General features: G+C 44.2%; 1 protein-coding gene and 1 non-coding gene across 2 annotated transcripts in view; one reads left to right on the forward strand and one right to left on the reverse strand.

Annotated features, from left to right (window-relative positions):
• The window catches only part of ACTN2 (actinin alpha 2), a 78,678-nt gene that overhangs the window by 37,134 nt on the left and 26,844 nt on the right, over window positions 1-14,700 (forward strand). Inside the window, exons 5-9 of the mRNA NM_001034635.1 lie at window positions 3,229-3,316; window positions 4,855-4,933; window positions 8,400-8,481; window positions 12,476-12,561; window positions 14,179-14,271. Coding sequence (NP_001029807.1) covers window positions 3,229-3,316; window positions 4,855-4,933; window positions 8,400-8,481; window positions 12,476-12,561; window positions 14,179-14,271 — 428 coding nt within the window. The remainder of the gene's footprint in view (window positions 1-3,228; window positions 3,317-4,854; window positions 4,934-8,399; window positions 8,482-12,475; window positions 12,562-14,178; window positions 14,272-14,700) is intronic.
• LOC112444786 (U6 spliceosomal RNA) lies at window positions 657-763 on the reverse strand. The gene has a single exon (XR_003033156.1). It is a non-coding gene; the product is annotated as a U6 spliceosomal RNA (small nuclear RNA).

Below are 14,700 nucleotides of genomic sequence, written 5' to 3' on the forward strand. Positions count from 1 at the left end.
GGACTTCCCTGGTGGTCTAGCAGTTAAGACTTTCCCTTCCAACGCAGGGGGTACAGTTTCAATCCCTAGTTGGGGAGCTAACATCCCCTGCCTTGGGGCCAAACAAACCAAAACAAAACAGAAGCAATATTGTAACAAATTCAATAAAGACTTTAAACATAGTCCACGTCAAAAAATCTTTAAGAAAAATCATAAATCTAAATGTAAGTGGCAGTTATAAGGTTGTATTAATCTACTTTCTGTATGTTTACTTACCTAACCTGTTTTTTTTTAATTTATTTTTTTATTGAAGTATATTTGCTTTACAGAATTTTGTTGTTTTCTGTCAAACCTCAACATGAATCAGACATAAGTATACATATCCCCTCCCTTTTGAACCTCCCTCCCATCTCCCTCCCCATCCCACCCCTCTAGGCTGATACAGAGCCCCTGTTTTGAGTTTCCTGAGCCATACAGCAAATTCCTGTTGGCTCTCTATTTTACATATGGTAATATAAGTTTCCATGTTACTCTTTCCATACATCTCACCCTCTCCTCCTCTCTCCCCACGTCCATAAGTCTGTTCTCTATGTCTGTTTCTCCATAGCTGCCCTGTGAATAAATTCTTCAGTACCATTTTTCTAGATTTCGTCTATGTGTGTTAGAATACAATATTTTAAAATATGGAACACTTCGCAGATTTTCGTGTCATTCATGCACAGGGGCTATGCTAATCTTCTCTGTATCATTCCAATTTTAGTATATGTGCTGCCGAAGTGAGCACTAACCCAAGTTTTATTTAAAGTTTATTTTAAAAGTTTGGATTATCTCCTCCTATTGTACTTTTTCTTACTAATTCCATTGGCTAGAACCCCAAAGGCAGGCTGTTATGTCTATAGCAGAACAGCTAACTATGGAGTGCCATGTTTCAATATCTGTATGACTTAATATTGCAATAAAGTCTTAGATCTTTCAGTCTTTTTCCTTAACAGGAATTTGCTATTAATAAGAGACATGATCAGGAGCCATTCAAATTATTCTTGGAGCACACAAAATTTGGGGGGTTGTGTTGTTTCATCTGGATTATGGGTCAAAGAGAAGTCTGAACTAGAAGTGGGAACTTCAGAGAAGTAATTATAGAATACTTATCTTGATTTGAAAAAGTCAACTTCATACTGAAATGGAAGGCCAAGGCCCAATTTTGAATGAGAGTCCACATGTTCAGGTTTTGAGGAGCTGTTTGGATGTATGAAACTTTGGGTCCTCTAAGAAGCAAGTGCCAGGATGGCGTTAGAAGCTGTCATAACCTGTTCAGGCTGCCATACAAAATACCATAGCCTGGGTGGCTTAACAGAAATTTATTTGGCTGAAAGTGCAAGATCAGGTTGCTAGCACTGTTAGTTTCTAGTGAGGGCTCTCGGCTTGTAGATGGCTGCCTTCTCTCTGTGTCCTCACATGGCAGAGAAGAGGGAAGGGAGAAAGACAGGTGGGAAGAGAAAGAGAGAGAGACAGCAGAGAGCTTGCTCATCTTATGAGGGCACTAATCCCATCATGAGGGCCCTACCCTCATGACCTCATCTAACCCTAATCACCTCCCAAAGGCTCCATCTCTAAGTACCATCACATTGGTAGTTAGGGCTCCAACCCATGAATTTGAGGGGGACAGAGACGCACCCACTCCAGCACTCTTGCCTGGAAAATCCCATGGGCGGAGGAGCCTTGTAGGCTGGGGTCCATGGGGTCGCTAAGAGTCGGACATGACTGAGCAACTTCACTTTCACTTTTCACTTTCATGCATTGGAGAAGGAAACGGCAATCCACTCCAATGGTCTTGCTTGGAGAATCCCAGGGACAGGGGAGCCTGGTGGGCTGCCATCTATGGGGTCACACAGAGTCGGACACGACTGAAGCGCCTTAGCAGCAGACTTTCAGTGGAGAAGGAAATGGCAACCTACTCCAGTACTCTTGCCTGGAGAATCTCATGGACAAAGGAGCCTGGTGGGCTACAGTCCATGGGGTCGCAAAGAGTTGGACACGACTGAGTGACTAACACACACACACACACAGACATTCAGTTCATAGCAGAAATGCTAGAGATTTGTTGGGGGAAATGCCTGTGGAGGATAAGATAAGGGAAGCAGTAGATGGCAGGGCGCCTAGTGCCTGGCTGACACTTGTGCTGTGGAGAGAAGGACTTGGGAAAGAAAAATCTCATTCTGCAGAGTGGTCCTCAGGCAGGTTCAGCCGGGCTGATGGGGAGTCCCTCAGCCTCAGTTGCTCTCAGAGGAGTCCCACTTGTGGCAGGAATGGCCCCACTCTGGTGCCCGTCCCTTGCTCAGCCTGGGGCTGGAGTAGCCCTGAAGAAGTGTGTCCTCAGGGGGATGCAGGGGTGGATTCAGAGACTGGCAGCTGGGATATCAGTTCTGTGCTGTGTTCCCAGCAGTGAGACATCTAAGCAGTGTCTTCATGGCTGTTGCAGCAAGGTGGCTGTTGTTCTTGTTGTTTTGCCACACTGTGTGGCATGCGGGATCTTAGTTCTCCAACTAAAGATGGCACCTGAGCCCCCTGCAGTAGACATGTCGTCTTAACCCCTGGAATACCAGGAAATTCCCAGTAGTGGTTGGTTGTTTTTTTTTTTTTTCCCACCTTGGTCAGAACCCCAGTGGCCAAACGTGGAATTTGCCAATAAAAACCTTTAAGTATTTTTAAATCACTGAGGGAATATAGAAGGGAATACGTTTCAGACACAGTGGCCTCTCTGAATTCCATTTACTTAAGAATATACATTTTAAATGAGATCATTGACAGGTGGTGTGTATTTGTTAGTCGCTCAGTCGTGTCCGACTCTTCGAGACCCTGTGGACTGTAGCCCCCAGGCTCCTCCGTCCATGGGATTCTCGAGGCAAGAATACTGGAGTGGGTTGCAATGACAATGACAGGTTAGTTAAGTTATAAATTACACACATTAAAAAAAATTTTTTTTTCATCAGAAAGGTAAGTTACCAGTACCCGTGATGTCTGGTTTGGTATTCATTATGTCATACCTTGTTGTTGCTTCTGTATTATCCCTTTTAAGCCCCTTCAAGGGGCATCAGAAGTCAGTCCCTGGGAAGAGGGTTCCAGCCCCTCTCCTCTTGCAGAGGTGATGTCTTTGGTGATGGGCCCTCTAGGAAGTCTCTTTTAACAAATGACAAGAACTTGGGTGAGTGATGGGTGAGGGTGAACTCTTTCTCTTGGCTATCATTACAGAAACCTCTGCCAAAGAAGGCCTGCTACTTTGGTGTCAAAGGAAGACTGCTCCTTATAGAAATGTGAACATTCAGAACTTCCATACCAGGTGAGCAACCAGGGCCCTGGGGTCCTTATATGCCCTCTGGAATATGAGTGGACAGGGAGAACAGTGTTTATTTATTTCAGTGTCTCTTCCTGTCTGTGGGGCGTTTTCTGTATGTAGTAGAACTCAGGCTCTGGACTGATTGATGCTTAGGGTCCCACTGGGGAAAACATTGGATTCAGGCTAGGGAGACTGGTATGGTTTGTGAGCATCATGCAGGGATACGGCAGGGATGGCTTCTCAGGGACAAGGGGAGATTGAACTAGGGTCTGCATATCCCATGTACGAGGTCCACCCTGTCCCTCTTGTCTGCAGTGCCCAGAAGATGCTTCATCAGTCAGCTTTGTAGGCTGGGATTGGAGAAAAATAGAAAAGGCCTGTTTGAAAAACTATAGGGAGCTGAATGAAGGAGATCCAGAAATAATGTGAGAGCATGATTTCTGTCCCTTGTTTCAGTCTGTCCTTTCTCGTGTCCATCTTTTGCCGGGTGTTTATGTTTTCTGCCTTTGTGTGATAGGGATACCCGTGAATGTAAATGGGTCCCTAGCCCCCATAGATCAGAGAAAAGAAATGAAGGATACAGATGAGCCCCCAGGAGGGGAGGTTCATCTAGGGAGATAAGTATTATTAGGTGTCCTGAGTGCACACAGGTGAGGAGGAGCCTTGCTGTTCGTACAACAAGCTGTCAGGGTGAGAGGACCTGGAAAGGCTGGGACCTGCTGGGTGAATGTCAGAAGCCCAGTCTGGCCTTCCACTTACCTTCTTTTCTTCCTCTGGCCCAAAATGGGCCTGAGCCCTTCAACAGTGTAGCTCCTGGGGTCTCCTTCTTCCCCACCCTTAAAGGCACAGGACTCCTGCTCCTGGTCTTCAGTGAACCTGTCACCAGGGAGCTCATAGCCTGAGGGTGCCTGGGAACACAGTGGTGTCTTTAAGTCCTTCAAGTGCTTATGCGTCATTGCCTTAAAACAAACAAACAAATAAAGCAATAATAGAAAAGAACCCTATGAAGAAGGATAGGGGAGAGTGTAGGATTTCGGAGCGTACTAAGGAGCGTGCTCTTGGAGGAAAGTGTGTCCTGGGCGTTTCAGGGTGGACCGTCCTGGTGTCTGTCTGTTGGGCCGACTCCAGGGACTTGGACGAGAGAGAAAGGAGGGAGCCAGCCCTGCCACACCCTGAGTGGCAAGAGGAGCATTGGTGGGGGAACATCTTCCCTCCGTCCCTGCTGGTTCTCCCAGCACAGAACTGACCAGCACAGCAGAAGCGCAGCAGGGAGGGAGTCCCAGGCAAGGCTGAGCCTGAAGCCGTAGATGGAATCAAAACTAGTATAAGGGGTGGCAGTCCTTGGCAGACCCCAGGAGAGAGATGAGTGTTCCCAGGGAAGGGGCCACAGCGTCACTGGGTGGGGGAGTGAGGGAGGTACCTGGGGCTCTGGGTCCCAAATTCCAGGCCAACGTATGACCAAGGGCAGCCCCTTGCTGCTGCTGCCGCCGCCTCTCCATTAACCCGAGTTCCTGTTCCTCCCGACTGTGACTGTCGTGCAGCTGGAAAGATGGCCTTGGACTCTGTGCGCTCATCCACAGACACCGGCCCGACCTCATTGACTACTCAAAGCTGAACAAGGTCATTTGGGGGGCCTGGCATGCTGTGTCCACCCTGCCCCCAGCATGTCGTCTGAGACTGAGCCCGTCGGCCCTGAACTCACACCAACACCCAGGCTGCTGCCAATATGCCCTCCCGGCCAGCCCGGCGAGGGGTGAGGACAGGAAGGGTGGCCGGGAGAGTGCTCACTTGTCATTTTAGGGCAGGACATGACCCAGAGCCAAGTCACCATTTTGGCCCACATTACGATGCTTGTTGTATTGGTTTGATTTACTATGAAAGCTTTATGTATGTTTCTTAGAGATTTTACATTCCCAGATTGAAAATATGGGAAGTGAAGTATCTATTTGGGGAAGGAGATGCAGATACCCCAAACCTTGTATTTAAATTCCTTTTATCTTTTCTGAAGGATTTAGTTGCTGACCTATTTATTCAGAGTTGATTAACTTGTTTCTCACACAAGAGATGCTTCATAATTACCTTGCTATTGATGTAAGGTGTTAGTTGCACCCTTAGAAAAGAGGTTTGGGGAATTTTTGTTCTTCTCTTTTAAAAAAATTCAGCTTACGGAAGTTCTTTTTTTTTTTTTCCCAGCTTAGGAAAGTTTCATTCTCCCTTTAAGCTTAAGCTTTTATTGCGCTTAAGTTTCAAATAGTCTGAATTCTTTCTTTAAAATAGTTTGCACATGTGATCTGTGATGGAAAAAAGAAATCCTGCCCCCTTCTAAATCTTGCAATGGACAGTCTATCTGCCCAGTAATAAGGCCATGTAAAGACTTAAGACGCCCCATGACCATTCCTGCCAGGGCGTCGGGCACATTTCCCCCCGCTGCTGGTGTGCTTGGCTGGCCGTGCACCTCGAGTTGCTGTGTTTGGTGTGGAATCTGGTCTTTGCTGCATGCTTCTCTCATGGTGTGACCCGTGGAGGGGGGCGTGGAAGAGTGTGCTGGCTTTGGCCACCTTGCAGTTGTCACATGCTCACCACCCTCCCCCTGACCTGTCTTCACTGACCATGGGGTAGCACATGAAAAATGCACTTGTGTCCTGAAGGTGAGAACTGTGGTCCTCAAATGGAAGACTGCCAAAGGGAATGGGCAGCCAGAGTTTTTCAACTTCCCCAAGTGTATGTTCTCATCCCAGAGTTATTCTGAAACCTAGAGACAGTGTATATTTTTTTCAGTTACTGTTTAGCTTATTTGCAAAATGAAGGAATTATACTAAATAGACCTAACTTCATTAGCCATTTATAAGGGTCAGTTTTTAGTGTTCAGTCGCTCAGTCGTGTCCGACTGTTTGCAGCCCCATAGACTGTAGCCTGCCAGGCTCCTCTGCCTACCAGGCTCCTCTGTCCATGGAATTTTGCAGGCAAGAATACTAGAGTAGTTTGCCATTTCCATTACTCCAGGAGGTCTTCCCAACCATGGGCTTGAACCTGAGTCTCTTGTGTCTCCTGCCTTAGCAGGTGGATTCTTTACCATTAACGCCACCTGGGAAGTTTTTATTACAAAAGGTCAATAGACATGTGGTAATTGGCCACCTATGATCAGTAAAAAAATGATAATAATTAACAGTACCAGTTAATACTTTGATAAGCTCTAGATTAGGCACTTAATAAGTATATATGTTTATTATATATGTATTAGTATGTGTCATACATCTGGGTTTTACTGTTAATATTAATACATATATTTTATGTATATTATACAAGGGCTTCCCTGGTGGCTCAGCAATAAAGAATCTGCCTCCAGTGCAGGAGACACGGGTTCAGTCCCTGGGTGGGGAAGATCCCCTGGAGGAGGGCATGGCAACCCACTCCAGTATTCTTGCCAGGAAAATCCTGTGGACAGAGGATCCTGGTGGGCTATGGTCCATGGAGTCGCAAAGAGTCAGACACAACTGAAGCGACAGAGCATGCCTGCATGTACATGCGCAATTAGTCTTTCAGTCTTCATAATGCACAGTAAGCTGTGTAATGTAACATGCCTGTAAAGTTGGTACTCTTATTATCCCAGATTTACAGGTGAAGAAGAGGAGAATTTTGTAATCTGCCCAGGGTCACATACCAGTAGCTGAGCCGAGAAAACACTTAATTGCCATGTTTTATGTCAAGTCACATTCTAAGTGAGATACCATTCACAAAGTCTCTGAATTATTACTTTGTTTTTAATGCTGAAATTTTTCTTCTGTGTTAAGAACAAAAAGAAACTTTTACTCATCTATTTGGCTTTACAAAATTTGCATAAAATGTGCAGCTAAGACTCCCCTTATTATATGGCTGCTTTTAATAAAAGGATTATATGCTTTGTGAAGACAACACGGAATTGAAAAAACGTTTTGCCTGAAATGATAGTGAACTCTGAGAGGCCAGGAGGCTTGCTTTGGTTTCTTCCTTGAGCACTGAACGTCTTTGAAGCCTGCATGTTTTAAATGTTTCACCATATCAAAGTGATTGTTCTCATTGCAAAACACTGCAGCTTCTGAAATGTTTAAATGGCTTTGATGATAAAGTTCGTTATAGTCATCTCTGGACTAACATTACTTCTCATTTTGATTTTTCTGTATTATATACTCCCCCACCCCATTTCAGATTCACAATACTTAATCTCTTTAGAAGATAAAAAGAAGAAATATTAAATACATCTTTTAAATTTTCAGTATTATATACTCCCCCACCCCATTTCAGATTCACAATACTTAATCTCTTTAGAAGATAAAAAGAAGAAATATTAAATACATCTTTTAATTTTTCAGTATTTCAGTTAAAAACATCTGGTTAAATATGCTTTGTTATGTTACATATATATTTAACCAGTTTTACTGTGGATGACAAACACAGTCGTAAGAACAAAAATTTCTTCACAGTTTTCATTTACAATATTGTTTCTATAGTTTCTTTAATAATTTGATTTTTAAAATTTAATATTCTGCAAACCGAACTTTGGCTCTTTGTAGCCATGTTGTAACAATCTTTAGTGATCTAAAAGTTTCACCTAAACAGGCTAAAAGCAGAATTTTCTTGTATTTAAAACATAAATAAATGTAAAGTTAGTGTTGTACTAATGAATATTCTCCATGACCACCTTCCAGATCTGGGAAAAATGTATGTTTCATGCTTCCTTTTGGAATCATCTAAATTTTTGTTATCAAGAGTTGGAAATAAATGCCAAAGTATCCAGGACATTTTGTTTTTTTTTCCCATTCATGAGAAGATATTTCACAACTTTCCTCCCAGCCACACAGTATCTGTTCTCTCAGACTTTGGGCTCACATTTTATAAAGTGTGCATGGATTGAGTAATTTTTATGTTATTTTTGATGTTTCTCTAAATGTTTGAAGTGTTTGGGAAAAGATAAGAAAGAAAATCTTATACTATTGTGGTTATGTATGGATGGGAAAGTTTCATCCCCAAAATGAGGCATATAAAAAAAATTCATTAAGTGCTGTTCAAAAAACATGTTAAAAAGCTGGTTATATTCTTTTCCATGCAGGATGACCCAATAGGAAATATCAACCTGGCCATGGAAATAGCAGAGAAGCACCTGGATATTCCCAAAATGTTGGATGCAGAAGGTGAGATGAAAATTGTGTTTACTGACTTACAGAAAATCTGTGGGCTCCCTATGTTACGGCCACACGTGGGGACTTGTAAAGTGTATAGCTAGGTTACATCTGAAGCCCTAGGGTCCCTTGGAAGTTTCTGTCATTGGCCTCATAATTAATAGAATATTTCATGTGTAGCTAGTTCAAAGTTATTTTTTAGAATCCTATTCAAAAGCAAGCCAGCAAGACTGTAGTGAAAGGACTTGGTAAAAGGTTCAACTTTGGCAAAGAAACGGAATGCTTTGGTTTGTGATTTTCAATGGAAAGCTTCCTATCTTAATTTAATTTTTTAAACAACATAAGGTTGCTTCTTTTTTGAACTACATAGGCAGAAATTTAACAAATAACTCTCCTTAAGCTTTAAGACTCCACAAGGAAAAACAATCCTTCCCACTAGAAGTTATGGAATCACAATGTAGACAATAGAACAGTTAGTCATCGTGTGCCTCTCAGATTTTCATGTCTCATCTTTAATTTGTTCGAGTTAAATTTAGTTTCGTTAGAGCTGGAACCTTTCAATATGTTGCAGCTTAGCAGCCCTCATGCTGGGGACTGGTTTCAGAACTTTTCCTGCCCTTTTTGTGAGATGAGTTTGTGTGAGTTTTGCCCTGGCACAGCATTGGAAGTGCATATACATGGACATCATTCACTTATTTCATTTCACTTATGCATGAATCACTTCTCACTCAGCAGATGCTTGATGAGCACCCACCATATACAAGACCCTGGAGAAGCTGCAGATGACGAGATATATAAGGCAGGGCCCAGCCCTCAAGGAATTTATATTCCTGTGCTTGTTGTGAATCGTACTATTCTCTGTTGGTTTGTTGCTTCTGCTAATTAGCATTGTTGGGGGAAAATGAAGAGCTTGGTTCTGGTCAGTTGTCATTCTTCTGTTCTTCCTTATTTTTGGTGACTGTATCACGGCTGCCCTAACAAAATACCACGAAGTAGGTGACTTGAAACAACAGAAATTTATTCTCTCTTAGTTCTGTAAACTGTAACTCTGAAATCACGGTGTTGGCAGGGCCGTTCTCCCTCCGGAGTCTGTGGAGGAGGACCTCTTCTTGTTCTTCCAGCTTCTAGAAGCCGCAGGTGTTCTTCAGCTCCTTTTAGCATTGCTCCAGTCTCTTGACTGTCTTTACATGGCCATCTTCCCTCTGCATCTGTTTCTATGCCTTTTCCCTCTTCCTAAAGGATACCGGTCACCGTGGATTAAGGGTGCGTCTTTCTCCAGCATGACCTCATCTTGATCACATCTGCAAAGATCTACTTCTAATAAGGTCGCATTCACAGGTACCAGGAAGCAGGACTCCACCTGTCATTTTGAGGGCCACAGTGTAACCCATTCAGTGATCTGTCAGTGAATAGTCTAATTTTGCCTGTTTGTTAATGGCCATTTTATCAAACACCTGTAATACTGGATGTTGAACACACTTGAATACATTCTTTGGAATCTGCTTATGGTTTTTCACAAACTCATTAGAGGGAGAAAGGCAATGAAACAATGAAGTCTCAATGTACAAGAAGTACCTTTTTCTTCTTGTCCATCCATCTTCTGACCTACGTTTACATTTGGGTGCTCTGGCCTTTAAACTTTACGTGCAGTAAATACCTATGCAGAGTTTACCACTTGAATGAACCGCTAGGATACTGAAGAGAGGAAAAAACAAGTGACGGTAAATTCATTTTTTCCTTCACTGATGCCTCCCTGACTTCTGACAGTGGAGGGTGAGCTTGGAATTACCCTGTTACTCTGGCAGGCTGGTCATCCTCTTGCTCCTGGCTCTCCTTTAGTCTGAGTCCTGGTCTGGGCATATCTTCTGCTTATCCTGAGTACATGGGATATGTTGGCACTCTGTTCATTTCCTGCTCCTCTGTGACATCATTGCCTCTTAATATTTTTCCTTTTTTGTTTTGTTTTTAATGGTTCAGAAAAACGCTTATGTATGATATTATTTTCTTTGCAGAGTAGTTTCTGTAAGAGTCTTCTGGCAAAAGAGTTATGAGCTTGAGTGGCTTGGGTGGGGGCGTGCGGTGGTGTAACCAGCTCCCCAGCAGATCTTCCCCCACCGTTAATTATCCTCTGTGTGTTTGCCACCTGCGTCCAGACTCACCATCCCCACAGCTTCGTAGTAACATGTTCCTCCCTCTGTCACTCTTTCATTGTAATGTCTTAAATACCAGTTTCCTCCCCTCAGATCGTTAATCGCTTTGGCAAATCCTTTGACCTTTTTCTTGTCATTTGTGATGGTCTCTGAACTCTAAATGGAGTAGCTAATTGGGCTACCCAGCCATGAACCTATAATAGAAACTGGTGAGATTCTTTCCCGTCTTAAGTACCTTCCACACTTTTAAAAAAGCTGTGAAAGTTGTTTCTCTATGTTCCTGCCTCCAGTGAGCACCAGCTGTGGATTTGTCGGTGCTCATGGTCTGTGTGGACCTGCTGGAGGCCCCTGGGTGACCCCGGGACACCCCATCTGTCCAGAGGGAGGGGGCACCATTGTGTGCACTCAGTGGGATTCTGGAGTTCCCACTCCAGGCATGGATGGGGCTTACTTGCTTGTTTAGGGCTCTTCTGAGCTGGCCGTGCCCTTCTCTCTGGCGGTTCTTAGAAGTGCACACAGAGTAAGGAACTTCTTTGATTTGAGCCAAAGTTTGAACATCAGAAGTATGTGGGCAAGGGGGAAGATTCAAGACTTTGGCCTCTCTGAGAGGCCTGCTGCTGTTGGAACATCCTAGCAGTTTACCTTCTTTTTTCCACACGGGTTTAGTATACGCTGCCAGAGCTGGTGAGAGAGCCATCATGACTTATGTCTCCTGTTACTATCATGCTTTTGCCGGTGCACAGAAGGTGAGGATGTGACACATAAGTCGCCACTCACCTCTTACCTTCTGTGTCTTGACTTTTTTCTCCAGTTGTTTTTCTCTCCCCCATCCCCCAACTCCTCGGAGTAAGGAGATCCATCTGGTTCCAAAGAAGCAGTCATTTGTTTTTTTCAGTCTGTTTTTCTTTGAAACGTACTGTTTATGCAGTAAGTAGTATGCCATTCATGTTCATTTTCTAGAAGGTTCCATGCTGTTCCACAAGCCCATATCCTATTGATATCCTCTGGAAATCCGATGACGAGCTTTCACCTTGGGGAATTACACAACACCTTTTTTAACTGCATTCTGTCAGTGACTGAACTGAGTCTCAAGTTAGAAATGGGGTGGCCAAGGTGAGAAAGGAAGAGTGTATGTTCCTGTGGTTCTGTTTTCTCTCTTCCTGGTGGTTGTCTTGGCAGCTCCTACATATGGTGGCGAGAGTCATAGTAAGAAGTTCAAGTCATGTATGCCCTTCTTTGTAGAAGTTCTGTTACTCTGGGTGGTTTCTATCAATCGCATGGTAAGTACGTATAGAAGGATTAGAAAATGTGCTGTCTTCAGTGAACTTCATCCCCGTTTAAGTGAGGGCTGTGCACAGAGCAGAAAGCCAAGGATTATGAGGGAGGGGAGGGGAAGTGGTGGCCACGATGGGGCCAGAGAGGTCTACATGTCCTCCTGCATCTTGCAAAGGGACAGATGTGAGATGGCTGCTCACAGCCAAAATGGCAGATGACATGATCCACTTAAAAGGCAGGATCCCACAGGTCCTTAGGAAGTGGGAACCAACTCTAATAGGCAGCAGCCGGGTTCCCATAGGAATACCTTGCCTGCACTTAAAAAAAAAAAAAAAAAAAAAAAACCCACCCAGGGTGGGAGAGAAACCCTCATTTTGACGATGTAAAAAGAAACGTGCTGGTTGAAAGCATTGTGTTCACGAGCGTTCAGTTCTGCACGGCCTTCCTAAAGGTCAGGATGGTGGGCCCAAAAAACGCAGAAAGTCAAATGTAAACCAGTTTGTTCTTCCCTTTGTTCACCCTGGTTTCTACTCTTCATCTGTGTGTATGTCTGTTCTCTGTGTTATTTTTCCCTCCCTCAGACATTGTGAACACTCCCAAGCCCGATGAAAGAGCTATCATGACATACGTTTCCTGCTTCTACCATGCTTTCGCGGGCGCGGAGCAGGTATTTAACCCTCGTCTATCCGGTTGCCGTGCTGCCCTGTGCATTGGTTTCAGTTACGTGTCTACGTGTGCACGCGAGCACATGCGTGCATGCCTGGGTGTGTGTCCAAGCACTTCACATCTTACCTGGGACTCTTTCTGAGTGTTTTGTAATGACCTAACTTGGCAAGTTCCAAACTGTGAATGCTTTTTTACTTAATAGCTTTACCTTTCAAGTTCTTGAAGTGTTCTTAGTTCTCTGTCCTTCTAAGATATTGCTCACATTTCACTAGTCAATTGTGGGAAATACTCATGCTTTAGGAAAAGCAAGAGCCATGAAAATTGGGCTGCACTGATTGAGCAGTGAAGAGGGATTTGACCAGGAGGAGTGGACACCTTTCCAGGGCCCATTTTTATTAATAGTTCTCTTCTACCTGGATGCTCTTCACTATTCAGTGACCTGTTCAAACATCTTGCAAGATGAATATTAATGTAACTGAAATAGTGAAAAGATAACAGTGTTAAAACCTCAAAAAAAATGCATGCTCCTTAACCAACAGCCTGAGGGACATCACAGGTAGGTGTCCCTCCGTTTTCTCCCTGGTCCCCTGTTTTTGCCTCCTGCCTGTTCCCATATCTCTACTTGCAGTGTTCTTATAGATGGGGGTGGACAAGGGATGTATTATTTCTATGATCTCTATAACTCTATAAGACCGTCTCCAGAAAATGGTAGTAATTGGAAATTGGCCCCTATGAGGGTTTCAGAAGCAAGACTTGGGATGAGGCAGGAGGGCTGGAAGCCAGATGGGTCTCATGGTCATGGTTTAAGGTACTTGGCCACTCCTAGCTCAAGCTCCCCACAGAAGGACAATAGAAAATTACTGATACCACAACAGCTACTCAGGTGGATTAAACAAAGTCTTAAAGCAGGTTCTGTTCCGAGAAAGCATCCCAGCTAACACATTCTATGTGTTCATTTTGGGAAAAGAAGGGCTTCTGTGAGCTCAGGGGAATGACAGATGTATTTAGAACCCAGTCCTCTCTGCTTTGATATCTAATGTGATTGGAGAGTTCCTGCCCTGTAGTTTTGAGGTCGGTTAGAGCAGCAGGCTCCAACCTTTTTGGCACCAGGGGCCGATTTCAGGGAAGACAGTTTTTCCATGGACCAGGGTAGGGGATGGTTTCGGGATGATTCAAATGCATTACATTTACTGTGCACTTTATTTCTATTCTTATTACATCAGCTCCACCTCAGATCATCAGGCATTAGATCCCGGAAGTTGGGGACCCCTGGGAGGGCTCAGGTGGACGCCCAGGGACCAGAGATTTTTGTTTCTGCGACCCATCGATTTCTGTTACTAACTTGTTTGATGTTCCACAAAGCTCATGTTTTCAACTAACGCTAATCTTCCTGTTATTCCCTACAGTATATTCACCTTGCTGTGTAAGTCTGTATGAAACTGTCCTAAAGGAATGCAATGACCCATAGTGTGCAAGAGCCATATCCTCAGGCTTACCCCACCAGAACCTAGAAGCTGCACCATTGACAGCACATGCCACCCCTGCCCTGCCGCCTTCCCCCTTGTGTATGCACGTCCCTGTCGACAGAGCCGTCCTGTTTACCTATTGTGTTTTACAGGCTGAGACAGCGGCTAACAGGATATGTAAGGTTCTTGCTGTGAATCAAGAGAATGAGAGGCTGATGGAAGAATATGAGAGGCTAGCGAGTGAGGTAAAGGAAACGGGTCCCCGCGGTCTTGTCCATTCCCTCCCTGAGGGTGAGAAACAGAGGGTGAACACGGATTGTCAAGTGTTTTGTTTTGTTTTTTTTTTCTTTGCATTTTTCATCTCAGGTAGACTAAAGTAGGAAACTCCACTAGCTCTCAGGAATTGTTCATCTTGTAGCAGCTTAATTATTGGCACTAAGATCATGCTGCAGGTTGTTCCAAGCACTGCAGGGCATGGAGGTAGTTTGCATGTTAGAAGCTCTGCACCTCCGGGGTTGGACTCCCCTAGATGACACTGCGTTCCTTGTTTTTTTCCTGCTTCATTGGCTTCTGACATCACATTGGATGCGCTCCGTATTCAGGATCCCGGCTCCACGCAGTGACTTAGGATCTAAGGAACATGTACAATCCATAGTGAGATGACAGAGGCTCAG

Source organism: Bos taurus, chromosome 28 (genome assembly GCF_002263795.3).
Source record: "Bos taurus isolate L1 Dominette 01449 registration number 42190680 breed Hereford chromosome 28, ARS-UCD2.0, whole genome shotgun sequence".
NCBI lineage: Eukaryota > Metazoa > Chordata > Mammalia > Artiodactyla > Bovidae > Bos > Bos taurus.